The sequence below is a fragment of the Neltuma alba genome, unplaced genomic scaffold, assembly GCF_004799145.2.
Source record: "Neltuma alba isolate B1F8T4 unplaced genomic scaffold, ASM479914v2 tig00007392_pilon, whole genome shotgun sequence".
NCBI classification, from domain to species: Eukaryota; Viridiplantae; Streptophyta; class Magnoliopsida; order Fabales; family Fabaceae; genus Neltuma; species Neltuma alba.
The window spans coordinates 60786-82051 of record NW_021634770.1 but is presented as its reverse complement, the minus strand read 5'-3'; the positions used below and the strand labels follow the sequence as shown (position 1 = coordinate 82051).

The 21266-nt window shown below is 37.8% G+C and overlaps 2 protein-coding genes and 1 pseudogene across 3 annotated transcripts; all 3 read right to left on the bottom strand.

Annotated features, from left to right (window-relative positions):
* Positions 1 to 1814: 1814 nt before the first annotated feature.
* Positions 1815 to 2738, bottom strand: LOC114752465 (putative ubiquitin-conjugating enzyme E2 38). Its single transcript, XM_028941208.1, has one exon. It carries the CDS (start codon positions 2736 to 2738, stop codon positions 1815 to 1817), a length of 924 nt encoding a protein of 307 aa, XP_028797041.1.
* Positions 2739 to 3756: 1018 nt separating this feature from the next.
* On the bottom strand, positions 3757 to 6745 carry LOC114752464 (stachyose synthase-like; annotated as a pseudogene).
* Positions 6746 to 7727: 982 nt separating this feature from the next.
* Positions 7728 to 20314, bottom strand: LOC114752456 (nodal modulator 1). Of its 2 annotated transcripts, none has more exons than XM_028941195.1 (27): positions 20077 to 20313; positions 19592 to 19657; positions 19082 to 19168; positions 18396 to 18452; positions 18192 to 18256; positions 17919 to 18088; positions 17356 to 17417; positions 16803 to 16886; positions 16411 to 16570; positions 15917 to 16032; positions 15183 to 15311; positions 14787 to 14858; positions 14535 to 14630; positions 14385 to 14462; positions 13810 to 13938; positions 13191 to 13367; positions 12860 to 13063; positions 12647 to 12760; positions 12271 to 12512; positions 11893 to 11938; positions 11556 to 11804; positions 11008 to 11238; positions 10573 to 10664; positions 8837 to 9065; positions 8384 to 8740; positions 8204 to 8277; positions 7728 to 8099 (listed from the first exon to the last, which is right to left on the bottom strand). In XM_028941195.1, the coding sequence occupies exons 1-27, from the start codon at positions 20173 to 20175 to the stop codon at positions 7988 to 7990; spliced, it is 3597 nt and encodes a 1198-aa protein (XP_028797028.1). In that variant the 5' UTR covers positions 20176 to 20313; the 3' UTR covers positions 7728 to 7987. The 2 variants fall into 2 exon arrangements, with proteins under 2 accessions (XP_028797028.1, XP_028797029.1); XM_028941196.1 differs by having other exon boundaries at positions 8053 to 8135; positions 20077 to 20314.
* Positions 20315 to 21266: the final 952 nt, after the last annotated feature.

Genomic DNA, 21266 nt, shown 5'->3' with positions numbered 1-21266 from the left:
GAATTCACCTGCCTTTGATCTTTTTTTCCGGTAAAAAAAGAAGAAAGAACTGCCTTTTACTTTCGATGCTCAAATTAAAAATTGTCTCTTTTTTGTTTTGAAAATAAAAAAAAATTGTATCTATCTCACGTTTAGCTGACATGAATAATTAAATATCCTTACATTTATCATTATTATTCATATGAAAAAATTGTAATCTCCAGTATTGGGCTGATTTATTAATTAATATATTAATGATTTAATTAATCAGTTTCCTTCTCATTTTACTATTTCACTAAATTTTTTTTATTCAGGAGCAACTTCTAATTGTTTTTTTTCCCGATAGGCCAGAATTCTCTTAAATTTTAATTGTTGAATGACCTCAATATTTTACAACAAGCCGACAGCCTTAACAGGTCACACCCACGTGGTAACGCAAAAAAAAAAAAAAACAGAAGAAGGTTGTAACCCTGAAATTAGTTGTGGTCCTGGTGTTGACCAAAAAAAAAAGTTGTGGTCCTGGTGGCCCAGTAGAGCCCTTCGCAACCAGCACTGCTTCGCTTTCACTTCCACGAACCCAACAACCATCCCATGTTCCTTGCACGTGTTGAAAATCACCACGAATAAATGTTTGGTTTTAACCAGATAACTTAAGTTTACATCTTCAGGCCCAACAAAATAAATTGAGATGATTTGGATCTAATATCGGGCTTTAAATGGCCCAACCAACATCAGAAACTCACAACACATGGGCCTGTGGGTGGACAGTGCAATCGAGGCCTATGGCCCAAGTGTCCATGGCAGCATGATCTTTTTTTTTTTTGGACTCAATGGCAGCATGATCTTTATACCAAGGGCCGAGAGAAAATCTAGTCGCAGAAAAAGAAAAAAAGAAAAAAGGAGAAAGATAATAGAAAATAGGGTGTTGGAGTTTATTCTCAAAAATTCCAGTAAAAAGAATGCAATTATTTTGGGAATCTGACCCCAAAGCTGTTGCCCACCGAATGGGGCGCTTGCGGAGGAAGATGCCGCACCATAACCTTTGAATCTTGGTTCTTCCTATATAATTTCATTCATCGTCTTCTTGGCACTGCACTTGGTATCCTAGAGGGAAGGCGGATTGCAGGTTTGTGAGTGAATCTACTCAAAGACTTTGACCGCCTTACTTCCATTTCTTTGTCGGGAAATTCCTCAAACTCGGCCGAGGTTTTCCGCGATAGATTCACGCACAAACTTGCGATTTGTCTTTTCGCTCTCATCCTCGGAATTCCCGCGAAAACCAAAACATGATGGGAAGGAAACGGCTGGTTTTTTGTATTGATTTCAGATTTCGATTCTAGGGGAGAAACTTGCGTCAGTTTCATCTATTGAGGTATGGCGTCCTACTCCCTATTTTGTAGATACTTCGTTTTTAGCTAAGAGAGGATAATTGCTTAGTTCTTGAAGGATTAATAAAATCATGTTAAAGGCATTCTTGAAGCGTGTGAAGTTATACATGCTGATTGCTAAGAGTAAGAGGAAGGATGAGGGAGGGAGAAATATAATGAATGATTTAATCCATCCAGCACTGTGCCTCTAAATTTCTTCATCAGAATTTTAAAAAAAAAAACTATATCAACAGTAAAATTATACATTCATATGAAAAATTTAATGAATGAACCAAACTAATCTCCCTTCTTTATCTGCCAGAGTCACCGGGATGAATAATAAAAAATGAAAAATTCTTTATAAGCATGACTCATTTCGCAGACTACATTAAGGCACGAAAGCCCATCACGTCTAGTTCAAGAAGGAAACACGACCGGAAGAGACCGTACGGCACACTAGGACTAAACTTACAAGAACGTACCCTGAAACATAGTTGATATTTTCTTGACGATACCAGAGTTAGATTTCTGCCTGGGCAGCATCGCTTTGAGAAGCAATTGATCAACATTATCCTTATTATAATGATGTTGACAGTAAGCTCCATTCGCTTCAAACGCTTTAATGAGTCTGAAGAAGAGCCCTATGGTTGTTTCGTCAAGACCTATACGGAATTTAAAGTTCATGAGAATCTGGTGGGACCTAGTTCGAAAGTATCCTTGGACGAACACTTCAAAATTCTGAGGCGGCGACTTCAACATGCAAAGCATGGCCTCCCAGGTTTGTTTCATTACTCTCATGTTAGGTTCTTCTGCAGCGGAAGGAACGCGCGGAGCCTCATCGTGTTTGTTAATAAGGAAGGAGTTCTGGATGAGAGTGAGGAGACGTAGTATTGTCATCGGAGCAGAATGAGATTTCATTTTGAGGTTCAAAAAACCCTTAAGCTTTCCATTAGGAATGGAAGAAGGGGCATAATAACAGCGATAGAACAAGTCTGGGGTTTGATTGGGATAATTGGAAGGGAAGCGAAAGTCAAAGCAGAACAAAGCGTGGTGATAAGGGGTTCCCTCAGGGCCTACGATAATTGCTCGCATGAGATCAGGCCTCTCCTCGTAGGCTCTCACGTAAATGGATGACTTGGCGAGACTGAACTTCAACACCTTCCATTCTTGCTTCATCTGTTCGGTTAGATTACTTCTTCTGCAGTTCATGGTTCTCTTGGAAAGGAAACAGTGATCATATGGAGCACTGTTAAGGATTTCGAAGTTCTGGAACTTCTCAAAAGCCCTCTCCACATCATCTATCACCTCTTCTATTTCTCCATATCTTCTATTATTGTTTTCCATTTTCTGATCTAAAGCGTCATAGTCCTCTGGAATTTGAGAATCCGCCATCACTACTTCTACTGGACTTCGGTAGATGGCTAGTATAAAATATTATGAAACCCTGACAATTTTCTGGGTAAATAGAGGTGGAAGGATTAAGAGATAAGTCAGTAAATAAGAGACGGGGCTTTGAAAGATTTCTTATGTTAATTAATCTAAACTAACAAAATCTCATACGGGATAATAGGGAAACTAATAATCTGATTTCGATATACTTCATTTTTTCATATGAAAAAAAAAAACAGATTCAAAAAACTATTGTTCATTATAATTATATCCGCTAAACGGATCTCAACCCCCCAGCTTCCACCGTCCGGTATTTTATTCTTTTGACATTTTCATCAATTATATGTATACACTTATTTTAAAAACATTTTGTTTTGTAAAATCTTTTATCCAATAAAATTATTCATAACGAGCAAGTCTTCCGGGGACTTCTGATTTATATTAAATATTTTACTGTTATGGAATAGAAAAAAAAATCATTCTTTACGAGATTTTTAGATTTGATTTTATAGATACAGATAAATCACAGATAATAAAATACATGTTTTTTTTTTCACCAGAGGATCAAATACAAATACTGCTCAATAGATTTGTAAGACTTATAAATGATAAATTATATATATGAAGTGCACTTTATTCGGCGAATATCTTTAATACCAAGCTATCCAAACTATGCTACATTTTGTTTGGACGTGAAGACTGCTATTCTTACTTTTTAGTTCTTTCGACCCTTTTGATAAAATAGCCAATTATATCAAATTTTATTTCCATCCGATTATTAAATATACATATATCCTTGCCTCTGATTTATTGAAATTAACAATTTTTTTTCCATGAACGACGGGGAAGGATTTTAGTTAAAGAGAGATATTAATATCAAACTCATTTCAAAAGAGAGTTGGGCCAAAATAAAATATCTAAAATAATCATCAGGCTCGCTCGCTAACGGCCTCTCCTTCGCCTAGGGAGATTACTCTCCGTCATTAGTGAAAGCTGTTACTGATTAAAACAAAATAAAAAATTAGTAATGGTAGAAGTAAAATGACAGGTCAGACATGCCTCCCGCGGGTTCGATCCAAAGAAGGTCAAGGGTCAGTTTGGCGTCATCGGCCTGCCACAGGAAAGGAACATCACCGCCATTCAGCTGACACTTCTTAGGAATCTCACTCGAGTATGCCAGGAATTTCCCTTCACCTTTAACCCTAACCTTGGCGACAGTCTCACCTCCACCCTCCTCATACTCCAATTCTTGAATAGTTCCTCCAGAGTTCAGCATGTTCGTTAGCCCAATCGGTGCCAATTTGACGCCCCCATTTAGCTTACGAACGGGAACGAAGCTGAAGAGCTCGAATGTAGAAGGCAGGAGGATCACTGGGATCCGTTCAGAGTCGAACGACATGAGAGTCAGTTTCATAGCCTCACTCTGGTACACTGCGTACTCCTCTGCCTCACCCATATAAGCTGCTTCCATCTTCTGGTCCCATTCAATCTCAGATACATGAATCGAGCCAGACACTAACTTGTAGCACTCAGGGAAGCCCCTTATGGAGTGGGCCTCCGGGTCCCAACCAGCCCCTTGGCAGTTGAAAGCGCCGATCACCCCACCATACTGTTTCAAGTATAGGAATCAAATTATTGGTTAGCTTTACATGATCTCTCGCACGCACACAAGGATTCAAAGCGAGGGACCATTTAGGACTCGGCAGGGTACCTTGTTGAGATTCCAGATCTTGAGAAGGGTTTGCTGGTCAAACAGAGGGTTCTTGAAGAGGCAGTCTCTGCTTGGAAGGGCGAAGTGTATGCAATTGGGGACGGTGCCATCAGGATGCACAAGCTTCTTGATCACATCAAAATTGTGTGAGCCGACCGGATCACTCAAGTAGACCGGCCCGCCACAAATGGCCCTCGACGCTGCATGAAATTTGGCGCACTCATGCACTGAGTGGAACATATCCCAGTCAGGCCGAATCATCTGCCCCATCCACAGGCTGTTATAGGCGCAGTGAATCATATGGACGCCTTGCAGCCAGAAGGATCCCATTGGGTCCTCTGGATCGCTGACCCAGAAGTCATCACCTGCGACAAAACAGGGAGAAGTTAGAGCCTTGATTGAAACAGTGAACACGGATTTATGGGTGGACAGTAACGACAGCTTATACTCACCAACTCTTCCCATCGCGATTTGCTTCGTGCCCAGGAAGAAGAAGTCATTGCACTGTTGCATGCTAGCGATGACTCCACAACCGCTGAAGTTCTTCACAACGGAATTTGTCAGCCCGCCATAGTATGCATTGGCGAGATCGACTCTGCCTCTGTATTCATCGCACACATACTCAAGGGTCTGCATTTTTTAAAATATGCATGTTATAAGGTGGGAAAGAATAGTTAAGCATAACAAAAAACTGAAGTGCAATCTAAAAGTTGGTATGAGAAAACTCACATGAATGAGTCAACTTTTACTCCAGTAATGCCGCATTTGGCAAGGTAGGAATGCATAGAGTCATACAAGTCGTGCGCTTGATCAGGATGAACAAGCCCAATTGAACCGTTGACGATGTTGACGACCGCTTGATCAGGCATTGTGGCGTCAAGGCCAGGGGACAGTTTGCATGGCACTATTTTTGAATTGAGATGGGTTGCCCCAGGCCTCACACCACCCCAGGCACCACAAAGGGCGTGCCACACATAAATATCATCCAAACCTTTGAATTTGGTCCTCAAATCCCTTGTGAAAGCCTTCATTCCTGAGTCCTCTGTTCTGCAAGACGATCCTCCACGTTCTTTGTTCCAAACCCTTCTTCGCTCTTCCCCAAACAGATCATCGATTTCTTGGTTCAACTGCTTCATCCTCAATTCAGCCTTTGGTAGATCGGCACTATCATGTTGGATGGCCTCCACGCGGGTCTTCAAGCGCTCTAGTTCAACCCCTTTTGCGAGCAGCTTCTCGGTCTTCTTTGGGTCAAAAGGAGGAGCATGGGAACCTAACATAAGACCCCCTTGGTATTTTTTAAACTTATCGCCCTCTTCAAGCCTGTAAATCCTTGCAGCCATTTGTTTACCGCCCACAGTGAGGTTCTTGGCATCCTCATTGGGGTTGTCCCCATCCAAATTGATGCTTTGCCAGCCATGGTCGATGATAAGAAACCTCGGGGCCGCACCACCTTTGGCAAAATCGTTCAATCCGTGCCAAACTCCGATAGGGTCTACGGTCAAATAGAAGGCATCCCAAGTGCACCAGCCAAATTTGTCAACGAGATCTGGCAGGGTTTTCTCTTCTAGGAGCCTGAAGGTGTTGAGGTGAACCCTCAGGGCACTGAATGCTTCTTTCATCAAGTTGTACGGATTTTCAGACACGTGAATATATGTTATAGCATTGAAACTGGATGCTTTCACTAGAGTGGAGCCGCTCTCTGCGCAAATCATGACGTGCCCATCAGAGCCAGGATGGAGAGCAGACCTAAAGCTGCCTTCAATTATAGGAATGATGATAACGTAGGAACTTATCTCAGGAAGATCAAAGAGAACCCATTGGGTTTCCATTTGTAAATCAGAGCCAGAATTTCCAACCCACTGGGTAGACCACCATGTTTTGAATCTAAAGATACTGAGAAAGTCCCTTCCAGTGAATCTACCCAAGGAGTTCATCAACCTATCAGAGGGCTCTTCCTGGAAGAAGCCTAGGAAGCCACCCTTGCGAGACAGGGCAAGCACACGCTGAAGCAGAGATGGTGGAGCATCAGATTCAGAATCAGAGGAATGACGAATGGAAGAGAAAGGAGCAAAAGATACATTTTGTGGGACTTGTGTCAGCAATGGCTCACCCCTGACGCTAAGCCTTCCATCACATAAATCAAAATTCTTTTCCAACGGTTCAGAACGGTTTAAGGGCATGGGAGGACTAACTGAATCATTTGGAGAAGCCATGGGACCGAGAGTAAGGGATTCACAGCTTCACCGGAGAGGAAAATCTTGCATAGGAGTGAGGGAAGAGCACTCTAGCGGTATTATATAATATATATACAACCAAACTCTAGACCACAAGGGGAAAGTGAATCAATATTGGGATTCCCAATACTTAATGCATGTGATTATTATAGCCAAAGAATCAACTATTCAAGCTCACAGATGCCAAACCAAAGAGGAGATACTCTTACAAAAATTGTATATATGATAATTATTACTCCCTCCGTTCCTTATTATAAGAGACGAATAACCGAATTACGTTGATCAAAAAAACAGTTAAAATAGTTAAGAACAATCAATATGTAAAAGTATAATTTCTTTTCCAAAAATACCCTCACTAATAAGGAGAGAGAACATGAGAGAGAACAATAGTAAATTATTAAAAGAAAGAGAAGTGAGAATGAGAGACAGTGTGAGTTGGAGACAATAAATATGGGTAAAATAGGAAATCAACACAAAAAAGTAGAGACAACTTTTAAGTGTCTCTTATATATAGGAACATGCCATAAGCATCAAATGTCTCTTATAATAAGGAACGGAGGGAGTAATATTTATTAAAACGAAATCGCACAGCATAAAACATCTTTCTCAGAAAACTCTATCCTAAATAAATTCTGGATTTGTCCCAATTTTCCTATTACTCATTTAATTTAGAATTTATAATCGAAGTTCTTCAAGGCGAAATCCGATTGAGTTCCTTACGTTCATTGTGGGTAATATTAATATAATAATTGGGTCAGAATTCCTCTCAAGCCCCTACACAATCACTACCCCCTCATTTGCAAATCAATCTCTCTTTACCATACCATAACTAGTTTTAAGAAATCATGGTAATTAACCCATCCGTCAATTTTCGAATCAGTTTTAGTTCCTCATAAAAAGTAGAGTCCAGTTTTATATATATATATATATATATATATTATATATGTTGTTTTCAGTTTTATATATGACTGAAACGTACTCTTTGCAGAAAAATTTCTATTTTAATAGGCAGATAGAAAAAAAAAAAATCTAACGATAAAAGAGACATTTCACGGGAACGGCCACGAAAAATTGATAAATCTTTAATTAGTACAATCATCCTTTAGCATAAAAGGGAAATCCTAGAAGGGAAAATAAACGCTGTCAAACTAACAAGATTTTTTTTTTTGGGAGGGCAACTTTAAGCTGAATTGAGCATATGGCCAACTTCATCTTTTTTCCCCCGATCCTAACTGTACTTTTTCCATTGATTTTTCTTATTTTGAAACGTAAACAAAATGAGAAAGTTTTATGAGATGGAAAAAGTTTTAGTATGTCTTCTTTCGCGACACTGGCTTCCGCACTTCCCTTTTCGAAGTCGCAGCAGGTCCTCCTGTGGGCATGGGCATGTCTATCGTGGCTTGATACAAATCCTTCAGTCTTCATATGGAGATGGATGGAGAAAAAAGAGTTAAACTATATATGAGAAAAGACCTCAAATTGGTGCCTTGGTAGATAAGAATGTATATATTCGAATCACTTACCTCGGCATACTAACAAATAGTATAATAACTAGCACTCCAACTATGAGAGGAAATACCGGTGCAGGGGTCAATTCCTGAAGCAATTAAGAACATTATTTTATTTATATACTAAAACAGGACAAAAAGAATGGAAGAATTAATTATTGCAAATTTTGCTACATGAAGGCTGAAAAAAGAAACCTGCTTCAGCTGATCTTCTTCAAACCTGTATCCCAGTGGGCCCACATGGATTTGGGCTTTTTTCTCCAAGTCAACTTCAATGCTATCCGATTTAAATTTGTGGGAGCCTGGAGGAAGACCAGAACGAAGCCGCAGAAGGTATCTTCCCTTAGGCAAGTCCTTCACCTGGAAGAAGTTGGAAATTGGCAAGGGGAAGACAGACTCTATCTTGGCTGCGTCACTAGCTGACTTGATTTCCACTATTAGGTGTTTCCTCTGTTCCTCCGTACTGCTTCCTTCAACGTGACAACTCATAATCGTCATTTCTGGCTCCTCAAAAACTATAAAATCCAAACCCTTCATATCCTCAGTTCCAACCTGGGAATATCAAAAAACAACCTTGAAAGTCAAACCCAAGTCTGAACTTTGCATATCAATAGCAGGGCTAAAAAGGATCAGCCAGCAAGAACTAACCTTGACAGAAATGGAGTCAGGAGAAGCACGCTCTATGCGAGAACTCCTCACACCATCTCTTTTAGCTACTTTAATAACATAGGTAGTATCAGGCAACAGCCCTCTCAGACGATAATTTCCAGAGGAATCTGCCACTGTTTCTTCAAAATAACCTTTTGACACTGACCGTGCTTCTACAGGAATCCCTCCTTTTGGTTGGCCAGATAACAGAGTAACTCTACCTGTAGCACTGCAAAGTTGATTTGCCTAAGCATCTTCAGGAGTAATATTTCCGTAAGTTGGAAAATGCACGCAAATCACTAAGGACAGTTGGATTGGGTAGTAAGGTAATCAAAATTCCCTGCACAAAGGAGTTTAAGCATTGTGGCTTTAAGAAACCAGGCAACAGTGTGCAGCTCCTAGTCTTGGTAAGGCTATCTCAAGCGATGAGGGAGGACTGGCTGTCGAAGATTCTGCTTTTAGGACTATTAATGAATTAATGTATTTATAGTTTGTGTCTCCTGCCCATGCAAGACTCTTCAGCCATGTATATTTGGGTACCAAATTATTAAACGTCAATCTATTGGGCCAACTACAGGCTCAATTGAGTTCATAGCATAAATAAGACTTTGCTTCACTTGCCCAAAAATGAGATTCGCTGATTTGTTTAAAAAAAAAAGAAGACAAAATTGCCAGCTGCTTCTTTATTGAAGCACTCGAGGCCCTGGTAACTGATGTGCATCTTATGAGCCGGGGTTGCCAGAATTCCATTTCTCATTTGAACTGAAAGTAATATGCCTTGAAGACATAGGTGGCCCACCAGGTCAAATGCACTTTCACACAATATGGAATTTCACCCAAGAGGAAGTACCCCCTTAAATATCCCATTGAGCATCCCATACTATTCAATGTAGGACTTGTCATGCTACCCAATCTCCATCGATTGACCCCACATGGAAAGCCAATGTCCTGAGAGCTACACTGCTACACCACACGGCACTTCACACTCAACCTCGTGCTAGTTAGATGTCCCTATAAGTATCCCTCTCCAGAACCACCAACAACTTCACTTTAGTATCAATTGATGAGCGCATGAGACGAATAACCCTACCTCAAAAACTAGCCATTGAGGTAGTAGAACCTACTTAAATATTCCATTAAGCATCTTATACTACTCAATATAAGATTTAGCATCCCTTATTACGAATTCTCCGTCAGACTAAGGTCTGATCAATCAAATAAAGAAATGCCTCTAAGAGTTCAACTCAGTTTGGTGTCCCTTCCTTTGTTATTAGAAGAAAAAGAGAGGAAGTGCGGTTAACATGCATTGCGTCATTAACCATATGATTAAAATTAACCACATACTCTTTGCCGACTGTGGGCAGGTAATAATTGTGCACATGATACGAGTAGAGAAAATATAGAGAATATACAAGGCCCAAGAAAATATAGAGGATATACAAGGCCCACAAAGATACCGCCAAACTCTCCTATCCCTTGCAACATGGGAAGAAGAGAAATATAAATCGAAGATTCTAAAAACAAGAATTATGGCCAAACTTTTTTTTTTTTTTTTGCCAACAAGTATTATGGCCAAACTAAGCAAATTAAACTACAAAATTATGGAAACCCAGCACTGATATATATGTTTAGATGGGCAGTTATCTTGTATATTATCACTAATTATTGGTTCCGCTTAAATGAAAGAAAATTAAAATAAATGAAAGAAGAGATGACGTAGGTTAAGAAAATAAAACCTGTAAGCTACACGGGTGGCTTGGAAAATGACTTCCCTAGATTCTCCAGCTCCAAGCTCTATTGATTGTGCTTGAGGTGAGAAAGCAAACTCCTAGGATATAAGATAATTTATAGCGGGTAAGGCAGTTAAAAAAGAGCTTCAGCCCAAAAAAAAAAAAAAAACCAATTAAAAAACTCCTTATATATCTACATACTACTGCAACTTGCTTCACTTCATTTTTCAAGTCCCAAGCAAGCAGAAATTATCAACAAATTGATACAAGCATAATAAGATGACTATTGAGACATGAAAAGATAGATTATGGAAGGTTTTGGATGAGCAAAGTAAACAATAAAGCTACGTATAAGTACCTTTAAAACATACGAGGCTTTTTCATTTTTTCTTTCTCAAGCCTGACCAGATAATTAGGAAAAAGAAGATTACATATAAGTACCTTTAAAACAGGACGCAAATAGAACATCCCAGGAAACAAATTATCAAACAGGAAAGTTCCACTGGTCCCAGATACTGAGTTGTTTCTGTAACCATTATCACCGCTCAAGGATAACAGCACAGAAGGAATGGGTTCTTTAGCATCATCTTTGTGATGTAAACGTACTGAAATTTGACTAAGCTTCTGACAGCTGAAAGAATGAGGCCCAACCTGTTTTAAATAATAACCAGGCTGCAAGAGAAAAGCAATCAATCAATCCAAGGAAAGAATGATATGAAGTCACAGGAAAGAATTATGGAAAATGGTTATCTGCATTCTGTTTTCAGATTCACTGATCACATACAAATCTTAATACGGGTAGAAAAAGGGACGTTAAAAGCAAAATTTGAGATTGTGGTTTTCTGAGATTTCATTATCTACGTGTTGAATCGCTGAAGACTGTGTAACTGGAACTTAAAGCATCAGTACAGAGACGCACACCCTTTATCTATTTAATAATGATGCATTTATTTTATCCAGTTTGAACCTTGAACTGAGCAAATTACTACCTTTGAAGCCTCGACATTGTAAGTAACATCATCATATAAAGGACCTGCTACAAAGGAGCCATCAGCAGCAGTGATAGTTTCAAGTACTGATTTACCACTTTTAAAGCCAGTGATGCGGCTATCACCAGCAGCAAGAATCCTAATATGAACACCAGAAAGAGGAGGTGAAACTGATCCTTCAATATATAAACCCAGTCGACCCAAAAATGTAGGAACAGGGGCTTGACAACTGCTATCTGTCACTAAGACCTGCGAGTGAATTTTTGAGATGAAGCTTCAGTAACATTCCAAGAAAGATATCAGTGAGTAAATTAACCTATTACTAGTTACCACTTACATGATATTCTCTAGGATAAAATAATATCTTCTTCTCCCCATCATTCCTGTAACAAATAAAAAGAACAAGTCAACAGTATCGTACAAACCAGACTGCAGAGCTTCTTGAACCAATTCAATGTTAAGTCCAGTAATCATGTTATTGACGATTTGATGTATCATGTGCAGTACAATATACTATAAAACAATAAACAACTGATTATTACAAAATTAATCAAAATTTCAATTCTTAAAACATACTTATGTCTACTTTTATCACTACTTTGCCCTGAAGTGGAGTCCATGACTCCTTAGTGAACTCATAATAACACAAAATCTTTTGCTCAAAAGATGCTATCCAGCTGATATTGCTAAAACAAACCAGACAAAAAAAGAGCACCTTGGGTCCCGAGGAATAAAGGTAAGCTTTTCTCCAGGATTAGCCCATACAGAATACTCATAGATAGCAGTACTTGTTTCATCTTTCCCATCGGATGAAAGTATGGCCTTGGCAGCATCAATTACACTAGCTCCACCATTTTGGATATCCACAATCATATTCTCAGGCAATTCATTTAGGGAGCTGGACTCAACATTTATCTGTCCTTTGAGAAGGTACTTTTCTCCTTTCAGATAGACGGGCTACCAAAACGTTATTAAACAAAAGAGAAGAAAGTCAAAATAATGAACTGATTTCTTTCTTTCTTTCCTTTTCAGGGGGTTGGGGGGGGGGGGCGTCACTTGAAGGTCATTATGTTCATCTAAATCCTCCATACCAATAAATTAGACGTATCAATTTTCACAGCTGAGCTCCCAAAGAAGATACACGAGTTTTTAAAATGCAATTCGTGCACTCCAGCATATTCTGCACATATTTGCTGGGAACCTTTCTGCAGTCCACACCAAAAATATGATGAATTTTAAGTAGCTGCCGCATTTCCCTGACAAACTTTCGGTGGCTATAATTGGCAATTGGCAGATTAAATTACCTGAATCTTCAAATTCAGGTTTGAGCCATCAGGTTGAGTCATGTAACTATCAACATCATGGGTGGAAATAATATTGACCCAGTAGCCTTTTTGGACAAATAAAACTCCTTTTAAATCCTCAGCTCCAACATCTACATCAATGAATCTCTGCTCCCAGCACCAATTATCTTCCGTGGTTGCTGATTTTGATGACTCATGTTTTACCTAAATCAAAGCATTATGGTTAGCAAGCACAAAGGGGAAAAATATAATGAGGATGTCCAGGAAATATATTTCACAACAATTGAGTGCGTTAAATAATTATAAAACCGGAATGCATGCAGGGACAAACCTCGAGCCTGTACTTTCCAGGAACAACGTCTGGAAAATGAAATTCATTACTCTCATTGGTCAAACCAATTGTCTTCCTCTCTTCATTATGTTTACTGAAATGTCTCACAAGAGAAACGGATACAGATGGACCACATTTGTCTCTGCAGACTACGGCACCATGAATGTTGACTAGAGCCTATAGTCATGCAGCACAAGATATCAGAAGCGAACATTTTCCATTATAAATAAATTGTAAAGGCCTAAATGCTGCTGGACCTTATGCAGGGATGAGGAGAAAAAAGAAACCCCCCCCCAAAAAAAAGAAAAAAAAAAGAAAAAGAAAAATCACAAAGGAAGCAAAAGAGATTTAAAACATTCTAATTATTTTTGGGAAAACGCGTGAATAACAATTGAAGGCCCAAAATTTAAGTTAGTCATTCTACTCTATCCAAAATTAAAGCTAACACCATGAAATCTGCATATTTACACATAAGAATGATAATTACCATGGTGAGTAAATGCCAAGAAACTCTAATTTGCAGGTTTTATGATTCAAAGGACTTCACTTCAGCAAGCATCTGGTGAAGATTATATAGATGGAAACGAAAGGCACTGAAATGTAGAGATGGACATATTACCTGTGAAAACTCAATATCCAACAATGGACTTTTGACAACAACGTCAATGTAAGATGGCAAAAACATGAGTCCAGGAACACTCTCAGGAGTAGCAGCAATAGCTGACAAGCGATATTCACCAGGTAAAACCTAAACATTATTAATTATTATTTAAAAAAGGGAGAGAAAAAAAAAGTTAGACATCACTTTTAGGGGAAGGAACAAATAAAAATTTAGCAGATACTTTAAAATGATCCCAAAAGAAAAAAATCTAGAAGTATTTTCCTCTTAAAAATAAATGTCCTGAGCACGAACCTATGTCAAAATAGTGATCAAAATTTGCATCGTTATTAATTTAGAAAAATCCTATCAAAGGTTTCTGACTAAAGAATATAGAGTACAAAATTTCTGCCGAATATTTTTGACAAAAAATAAAATAAAATTAAAGAGTGGTTTCTAAGCTAGCAACCAAAGTTACAGCTGAAACTTGTAGATCGCTAGTTTGTATGCTTGACATATTACTTTACTTCTCTTTCAGTTTAAGCCAAACCAGACGACATAAGCAAAACGAGACAAGAAAAAAGTGACTAACATACTTCAAAGCAAAACTTCCCATTAGCATCTATATGCTTTTTTTGTGGTTTCACATTCTCAGGTCCATGAGTCAGAGCCACCTAAAAATAAAAGATTAGCTTCAGTCGATATGGCAAAAATACTTGATAAATTACAAGAAGGTAGATGCATACCTTTGCTTTAAGGCCACCACTAACCGTTCTGACCACACCACATAGATCATATGAAATGGCATTGATTTCCTCAATTGAAGCCATATTTGGCAATACCTGAGCATATAAACAATGTTTTAAAGCATGGCAGCAGCAAGGTTCACTTACAAATCAAATCAAAATTCCATTCTTTTCCCAACAATATGGTTAGTAATCACTTGCTAGCAACACATTGTAAGACAAACATACGTTTCCCTCAAATGCATATTTTACCATATAATTCTCTAACTTCTTGAACTTGTAGTGTTCCTTTTTGGCCTCTATGGTATAGTGCTTGGATGTAACCTAAAAATACCAGCATGAGAGTTAGAAGAAAATATATAGACTATAAACAGTTAAGATAGCCTTAGCACAATGTAAGATGATTAAAGAAATTCCTTGCATGTGGGCCTGAGGAAGATTTAAAAAAATTGATAAAAAGAAAGATAAAACCCAAGTTACCAGGCAAGCGAGGGAGATGGAGAAAGAGAGACATAATGAAGATATTATTTTGGATAGAGCAAAAATAATATAAATTAATTGAGCTCAAGAAATTTTAAATTCTTAACATAAAAAGGCAGTCTCTCCAAATTAATGCATCATGCAATGCAAATCTACTGAGACTGTTACCCGATCAAGCTTATAATATCCATGTTTATCAGTAATGAACCTTTCACGACCATCCACTATAATTTTAACACCCTCCACTCCTATCTCATTCCCATCAACTACACGACCTCCTATGGAGAATCCAGTGACCTGAAATAAAAGATGGCACAGTAGAATAACATAAATATAATCACCAAACCTGACATAAAACTGATGAAAATGGTTGTTGTAATTCCTTTCAACTTGGTGAAATATTTTATGCATACAGTAACAGAAATAGTTTTCTTAGCTCTTTGTTCTAATAAAATTTCAATATTAATTTCACTCATCCTTTTGAGGCAATCAACTTCTCGGTGTCCTTCTGTGGGCAGATAACAGAGAATACTAATTTATAATTTATAATAACCATAAATATATGCAATGAAGAGCAAAAATTTCTTCATCCAAAACTATAGAGTTATTTGATGCCAGTACTTTTAAGAAGAATGGACAAAAGGCAATTAGCAGCCAATGCAGGAAATGAATTTCACGTAGAAATGAATTCAAATTGGATGGGCATAGACTCCTAGACAGAAGCATGGCTTTGAAACAGATTTTACGTCTTTTAAGAAGGCAGTCTTAAGAAGTGTGCAACATAATCTAGTAAGCACATTTTTCTTGCCTTCAACCACACAATTTTACTCCAAGCATTGATATGCTGAAAACCCCAAACAACAAATATCATCAATCTATGACACAGTATCCCTATAACATACCTGAAATTTTTGAGGAACAGTTACATGTTGATGCTTAACATTAACAGAGACACTGGAAGGTGAAACATCAAAAACTGTATTTTCACCCTTGTAGTAAGGCACGAGTTCATAGCTTCCTGAGGAACCCAGCAATGAAAAGAAGCACTTATTCATTCAAGGCATAAACATATACTCGATATACACTCATTTATAAAGGCAAAACGGATAGAAATACTGAATTCTAAAGTAAGGATAATTGCAGGAAATAAGTTGGCAAGAGAAACTAAGTACAATAGCCCCCCAAAAAATAAAAAAAAGAATTTGAAAGAATATGGAAAAGTAAGCTTATATCTTTCCATATGTATAAACTGTACAAGGTGCTTGCTCAAAACTTGATGAATAAACTCCTAACAGATGGGATAAAGGAGCTGCGAAAGAAATCACTTTGTGATGAAGCATTTGGGCACCGGAAATTCAAAACAACCTGTGGGGGGGCAGAGAGAAAAGGGAATTACCACAAGGTATTGAATTGAATGTGAACCTTCCACCAGCGTCTGATACGGCATGACATAGAGCAACACCTTCCCTAGGGCCACTACCAGGACCTTGCAAACACTCTACCTCAGAGACGTCATCTGAATATAAGTAAATGTGGACTCCTAATATTGGATTTCCCTGGAAAAGCAAGAGCCGAAGCAAAAACAACATAAAATAAAAGCAAAAGATATTTAATCTGGGAGTTAAGTAGGCCTAAAACTAAAATAACATCCCTCAACAAATGCCTATGAACTTAAACCAGGATGCTGCAAATAAGAACTTATTCTGGACTTTAACAGATATTAAACGATATTTCCAACAAATTGTTAAAACAATCAATTTAGTATATTGTCCCTTTAATAACTATTACCTGTGCAACCACATGGCCATTGATGCTGTATCCAGGGACAAAGAAAACATCATCCACTATCCCATTTCCAAAGCCTAATTCCACCTGCAAGAAGCACATAATTCAGGAAAAAAACAGCATGTGGAACATAAAAGATTGTTGATGTTAAATATAGTACAAGAGTTTGTGTTTGAAAACCTGTTGGTTTTGGATAAAATGTGACAAAGAAACATGACAGTAGCTTTGCCTCAAAAGTTGTAAAAGCCCATTTCCAAAGGGTTTGCAAACATAGACTTGTGCTTGTTGGAAGTAAGGCTTAAGGCACATAGCTAGGGCCCAATAGTTATCTAAGGGGTGTTTGGATAGAAACCAAACCATGGTTTCAGAAGTGCTTTTACGGATTACGAAATAAATATGTGGAGGAGGTTACCTCGTTTTGCGGAAAAGTGATTCTGAAACCACGGTTTTGGTTTTGCCAAACACCCCACTAGTCTAAATAGTTCATTATTTAAATGTATTTAATTTCATTTATTTCGCCCTATATCTAATACAGATCAATAATGAGACTCCAAACCTGTGTTGAACCTTTAACATCGACTTTCAACTCAGGATGTGATGCGCGGAGTTCATATCTCCCTGAACAAAAAGAGTATGCCGTTACAATAGAAATTCACTTGTTTGAGCAATTTTGAGAAAGGGAGAGTCGTGAATAATAATTATGATGACAGTGATGATGACGATAAAGATGATTCTTTTTGGCAAGAGAAGAGAGAGTCAAGGCCCGGTGTTGCACTAATAATTAGATAACTTTGGGATTAGAGACCTCAAACAAGGACAATCCCCAACCTGGGACCACCCCATGCACACCCTTGCTAAAATGATCAACATTTTCCTCAAGAAAGTGGTTCAAAGTGGGGATCAATTTTTGAATTTCAACAAGATCCACTTCTTCAAGTAACAATTTTGCTAAGCACAGATCGATACCAATCAATCAAATACAACAAGTTCCATATTCATTAATCTAAGACGACTACTTATGATTCCCTCAATAGTGCAAGAAAAAAATGCCACGAGAAATGATAGAATGAATTTATTCATATACAAGTTCTTTGTAGAAATAAATTGGAGCTTTCCCACCTGGAAAGATATTTGTGAACAAGTAACTCCCTGATGATGAAGTTAAGACAGAAGAGAAAAGATCACCAGCAGGGGATAATAACGCAACCTCCACATTTGAAGGACCACCATTTTTAACTGAACAGCTTTCTCTGCCGACAGCCCCCACAACTCTACCAGATATAGTAAACCTATATAATGCAAACATCAGCAGGAATTGTTGAAAAGCAGAGAGAGTGGAAACAAATGATTCAGAAGGACGCAAAGAAACATGAAGTCAAATAAATATCCCACCCTGTGAAACGAAAATTTATATCTTCATTTCCATTGCATCCATTGTCATCAACCACAACAGGGACCTGTAGGAAGAAGGAAATAGGGACAAAAATATGTCAGATTTCATAGGAACTCCCTTTCAGATAAGCAGACCGTGACCATGCCATAACAGCATAATAACTAGACTCTATATCAATAACAACATAATAATTATAAACTAACCTTTTCTGGATCCCATGACCATCCTTCAGGTCCATTAATTTTAACTACAAAAGAACCCTACAGTAAAAACATTAGCAGTGAGAAGAATTGAAGAGTGCACTCAAATGTAAGGTTTAAACCTTGCCACCAAATCATGAAACCGAAAATATCTCAAAAACACTCATAATAATTTCAACCTAATGTAAGCCCTTGAAAAAGACGCCAGAAAAAAGGGGGGGAATCAGAGTTTGATGGATTAAAAAAAAAGGCTAAAAAAACTGCTCTTGAAGCCCCAAGCCCCTAGCTGAATTCTTTAAGCTGTCGGAGAAACAAATGATTTGGTTTAAGAGGTAGTGATTTGAAGACATCTGATATAAAGCAACGTATGCGCACAAAAATTTTTCACCATTGTGTTCCCATAAACTGATTATCTACGTGCACACTTGGTAATGAAGGAGACTTTAATTCACATAAAAGCGTATAACAAATCCAACCAATCCCAAGACAATAAAGATGACAAATGCTTGCTTAACCAATAAAATCTCTCAGTAACCCTGGAAAAAAAAAATAAGAGGAAAATGAGGGCAGGAAACTATTAAAAGGACATCATCAGATCACTATACAGCATGCAGATCATCTTAAGGAATAGAATGACCTTCATGAAATTTTCAACTCACAACTTCAACGATAAGTTATGAAAATTTCACCTTGTCATATACTGGAATAAAATAGTATCCATTTGGAGCACATTGCGTTCTGTCCTTTACTAGCCCATCAACCGTGAGAAGCTCAACCTACAAGTAAATTTTTTTAACACGAGTTCAGGTGAATGCATTGTTTCTAAGGAACAACAGGAATTCCCTTGTCCATGACACATATAACGTGCATATTGCATCAGCGCATTTTCCTCCCAAAAACAGATCAGGAGAAGTTAAAAAAATAAATAAATAAATAAATAAAAAGACATAAGCTGGATCTTTTACTCATGCCTTGGTTTTCCTTATTTATAACGGCTTCAGAATGTTGAAGGTTTCAAGCCGATAACTGTTCTATGAGCATTATGCAATAAAGTTTCTAACTCCGTATCATCCTCATTTTGTCTGTTTAGATATCATTCAGTACATGCCCTTTGTGAGGACATAAATAAGTGAGTGGCAAAGTTCCAAAAGCTTTGGGGAGAAGCCATTTAACCAGATGGTCTTGGTTCAAAAACATACCGTGATATGGGAATAATCCAACTTGGCATCAGTCGGCTTCCTTGACTTAATTAGGGATGAGCTCGCCTGCAGGGTGGAAATTCGTGATCAAATAAATAAACTCAAGAATGTGTGTGTAAGCATCTGACCAAATAACACAGGAGGAAACAGAAACTTGTAGTAATATCCAGCATCGAGCTCACAAATTGACCAACAGCTCTTGCCAAGACTCATTAAAAAGAAAAAAATCTCATCCTTGTATAGATGTTTTCTATTGAAAAATATTATTTAGCATGTTAAATGAAAAGCAAGAACTCATAAATTCTCAGTCAGCCAAGAAAATTTTACTTTCTAATTCAACGCCGAAAAAATAAAACCTGACATGCATGGTATAGTAATCGCAGCCGAGTGTATTAAAAAAAATTGCCGCCAAAACCGGCCATTGCAAAGCTTGCAAATCTTTCTAGAGTTCGACATAAAAGACTAGAAGAGCAAGACTATTTTACCTGGACGAAGCCACCACAACCATAAATTAAATCAGCCCAAGCAGCTGAGATCGAAGATGTTGCAATCAGTAAGCAGAGAAAAGCATCTCTAATCGACATTTCGGGATCGGGATTCTGAGGTTGCCGGCGATATCAACTGTGATGGAGTAGACAGATCTTGAGACTCATGTGGGGATCGTTTGTCGTTTATAATAAAAATCACTGCCAAAGTGCTGGACTGACACTTCCCAGATGCAGGGTTTATGGGTTTAGGTTAGCACCAAAATCGTCACCCCCGGCGGGGCGCTCTTAAAATTCAGCAACAAACTGGAATTTTTTTTTTTTAAATTTGCCGGCAATTTTTTTTAGGCCAGTAATTTGCCGGTAATATTTAAATTTTAAGCTTTTAACAAATACTACCTTCGGTTCTTAATATAAAATCCTGTTTAACTTTTATTTTGATCCTAAATGGAATACTCTAATCTATTTTGTCTCTCATATTTATATTTTTTTTTCAAAATAGTTCTTCTAATAATTATAGTTCTAGCCAATATAGTTGATTAGTAAGGATATTTTATAAAAGACAACACCTATTTATTACAAATAACTAACTTAACTTCTTTCCTTAATCTTCTCAAATTAGTCAACTGGATCTTATAATTAGGATCGGAGGTAGTATAATAATTGAAAATACGCCCATAAAATATCAAAATTGCTATTGCGGAATGACGCTTGGGAACTAATACGTTGTCATTAGTTCCATTTCAATTTACTAAAAATTTTCGAAATTTTCTGAAGGCACTTTTGGTCCTTGATGATCATGTTAGAATATTAGTTCGTATCGAGTGAAAAATTGAAAGATTTGTTGCGCACTATTTTATGGTTGCTGGTAAATCGTGAAAAAGTTCGTCACATTCTCGCAACACGTACTATTTTATTGGGAAAAAAAAGGTACTTTCAAATTTTACGCAAACACTGCCAGATTTGACGTTGGCATGCACAAAAAAAGTACCGTTGATGTTTCAACCTCAAACACAAAAACATTTTCAGGAATAAATCTTTAACTGCGCAAAAAATTTGCACTGGGTTACCACAATTTGACACGACAAAATTGCAACTACAATCCTGATTACTCCTTGCGCGGAAGATTTGAAACATTTCTCTTAGGTTGTTTGTCACTGATTATATACTTTCTTCTGGTTTTATAAAGA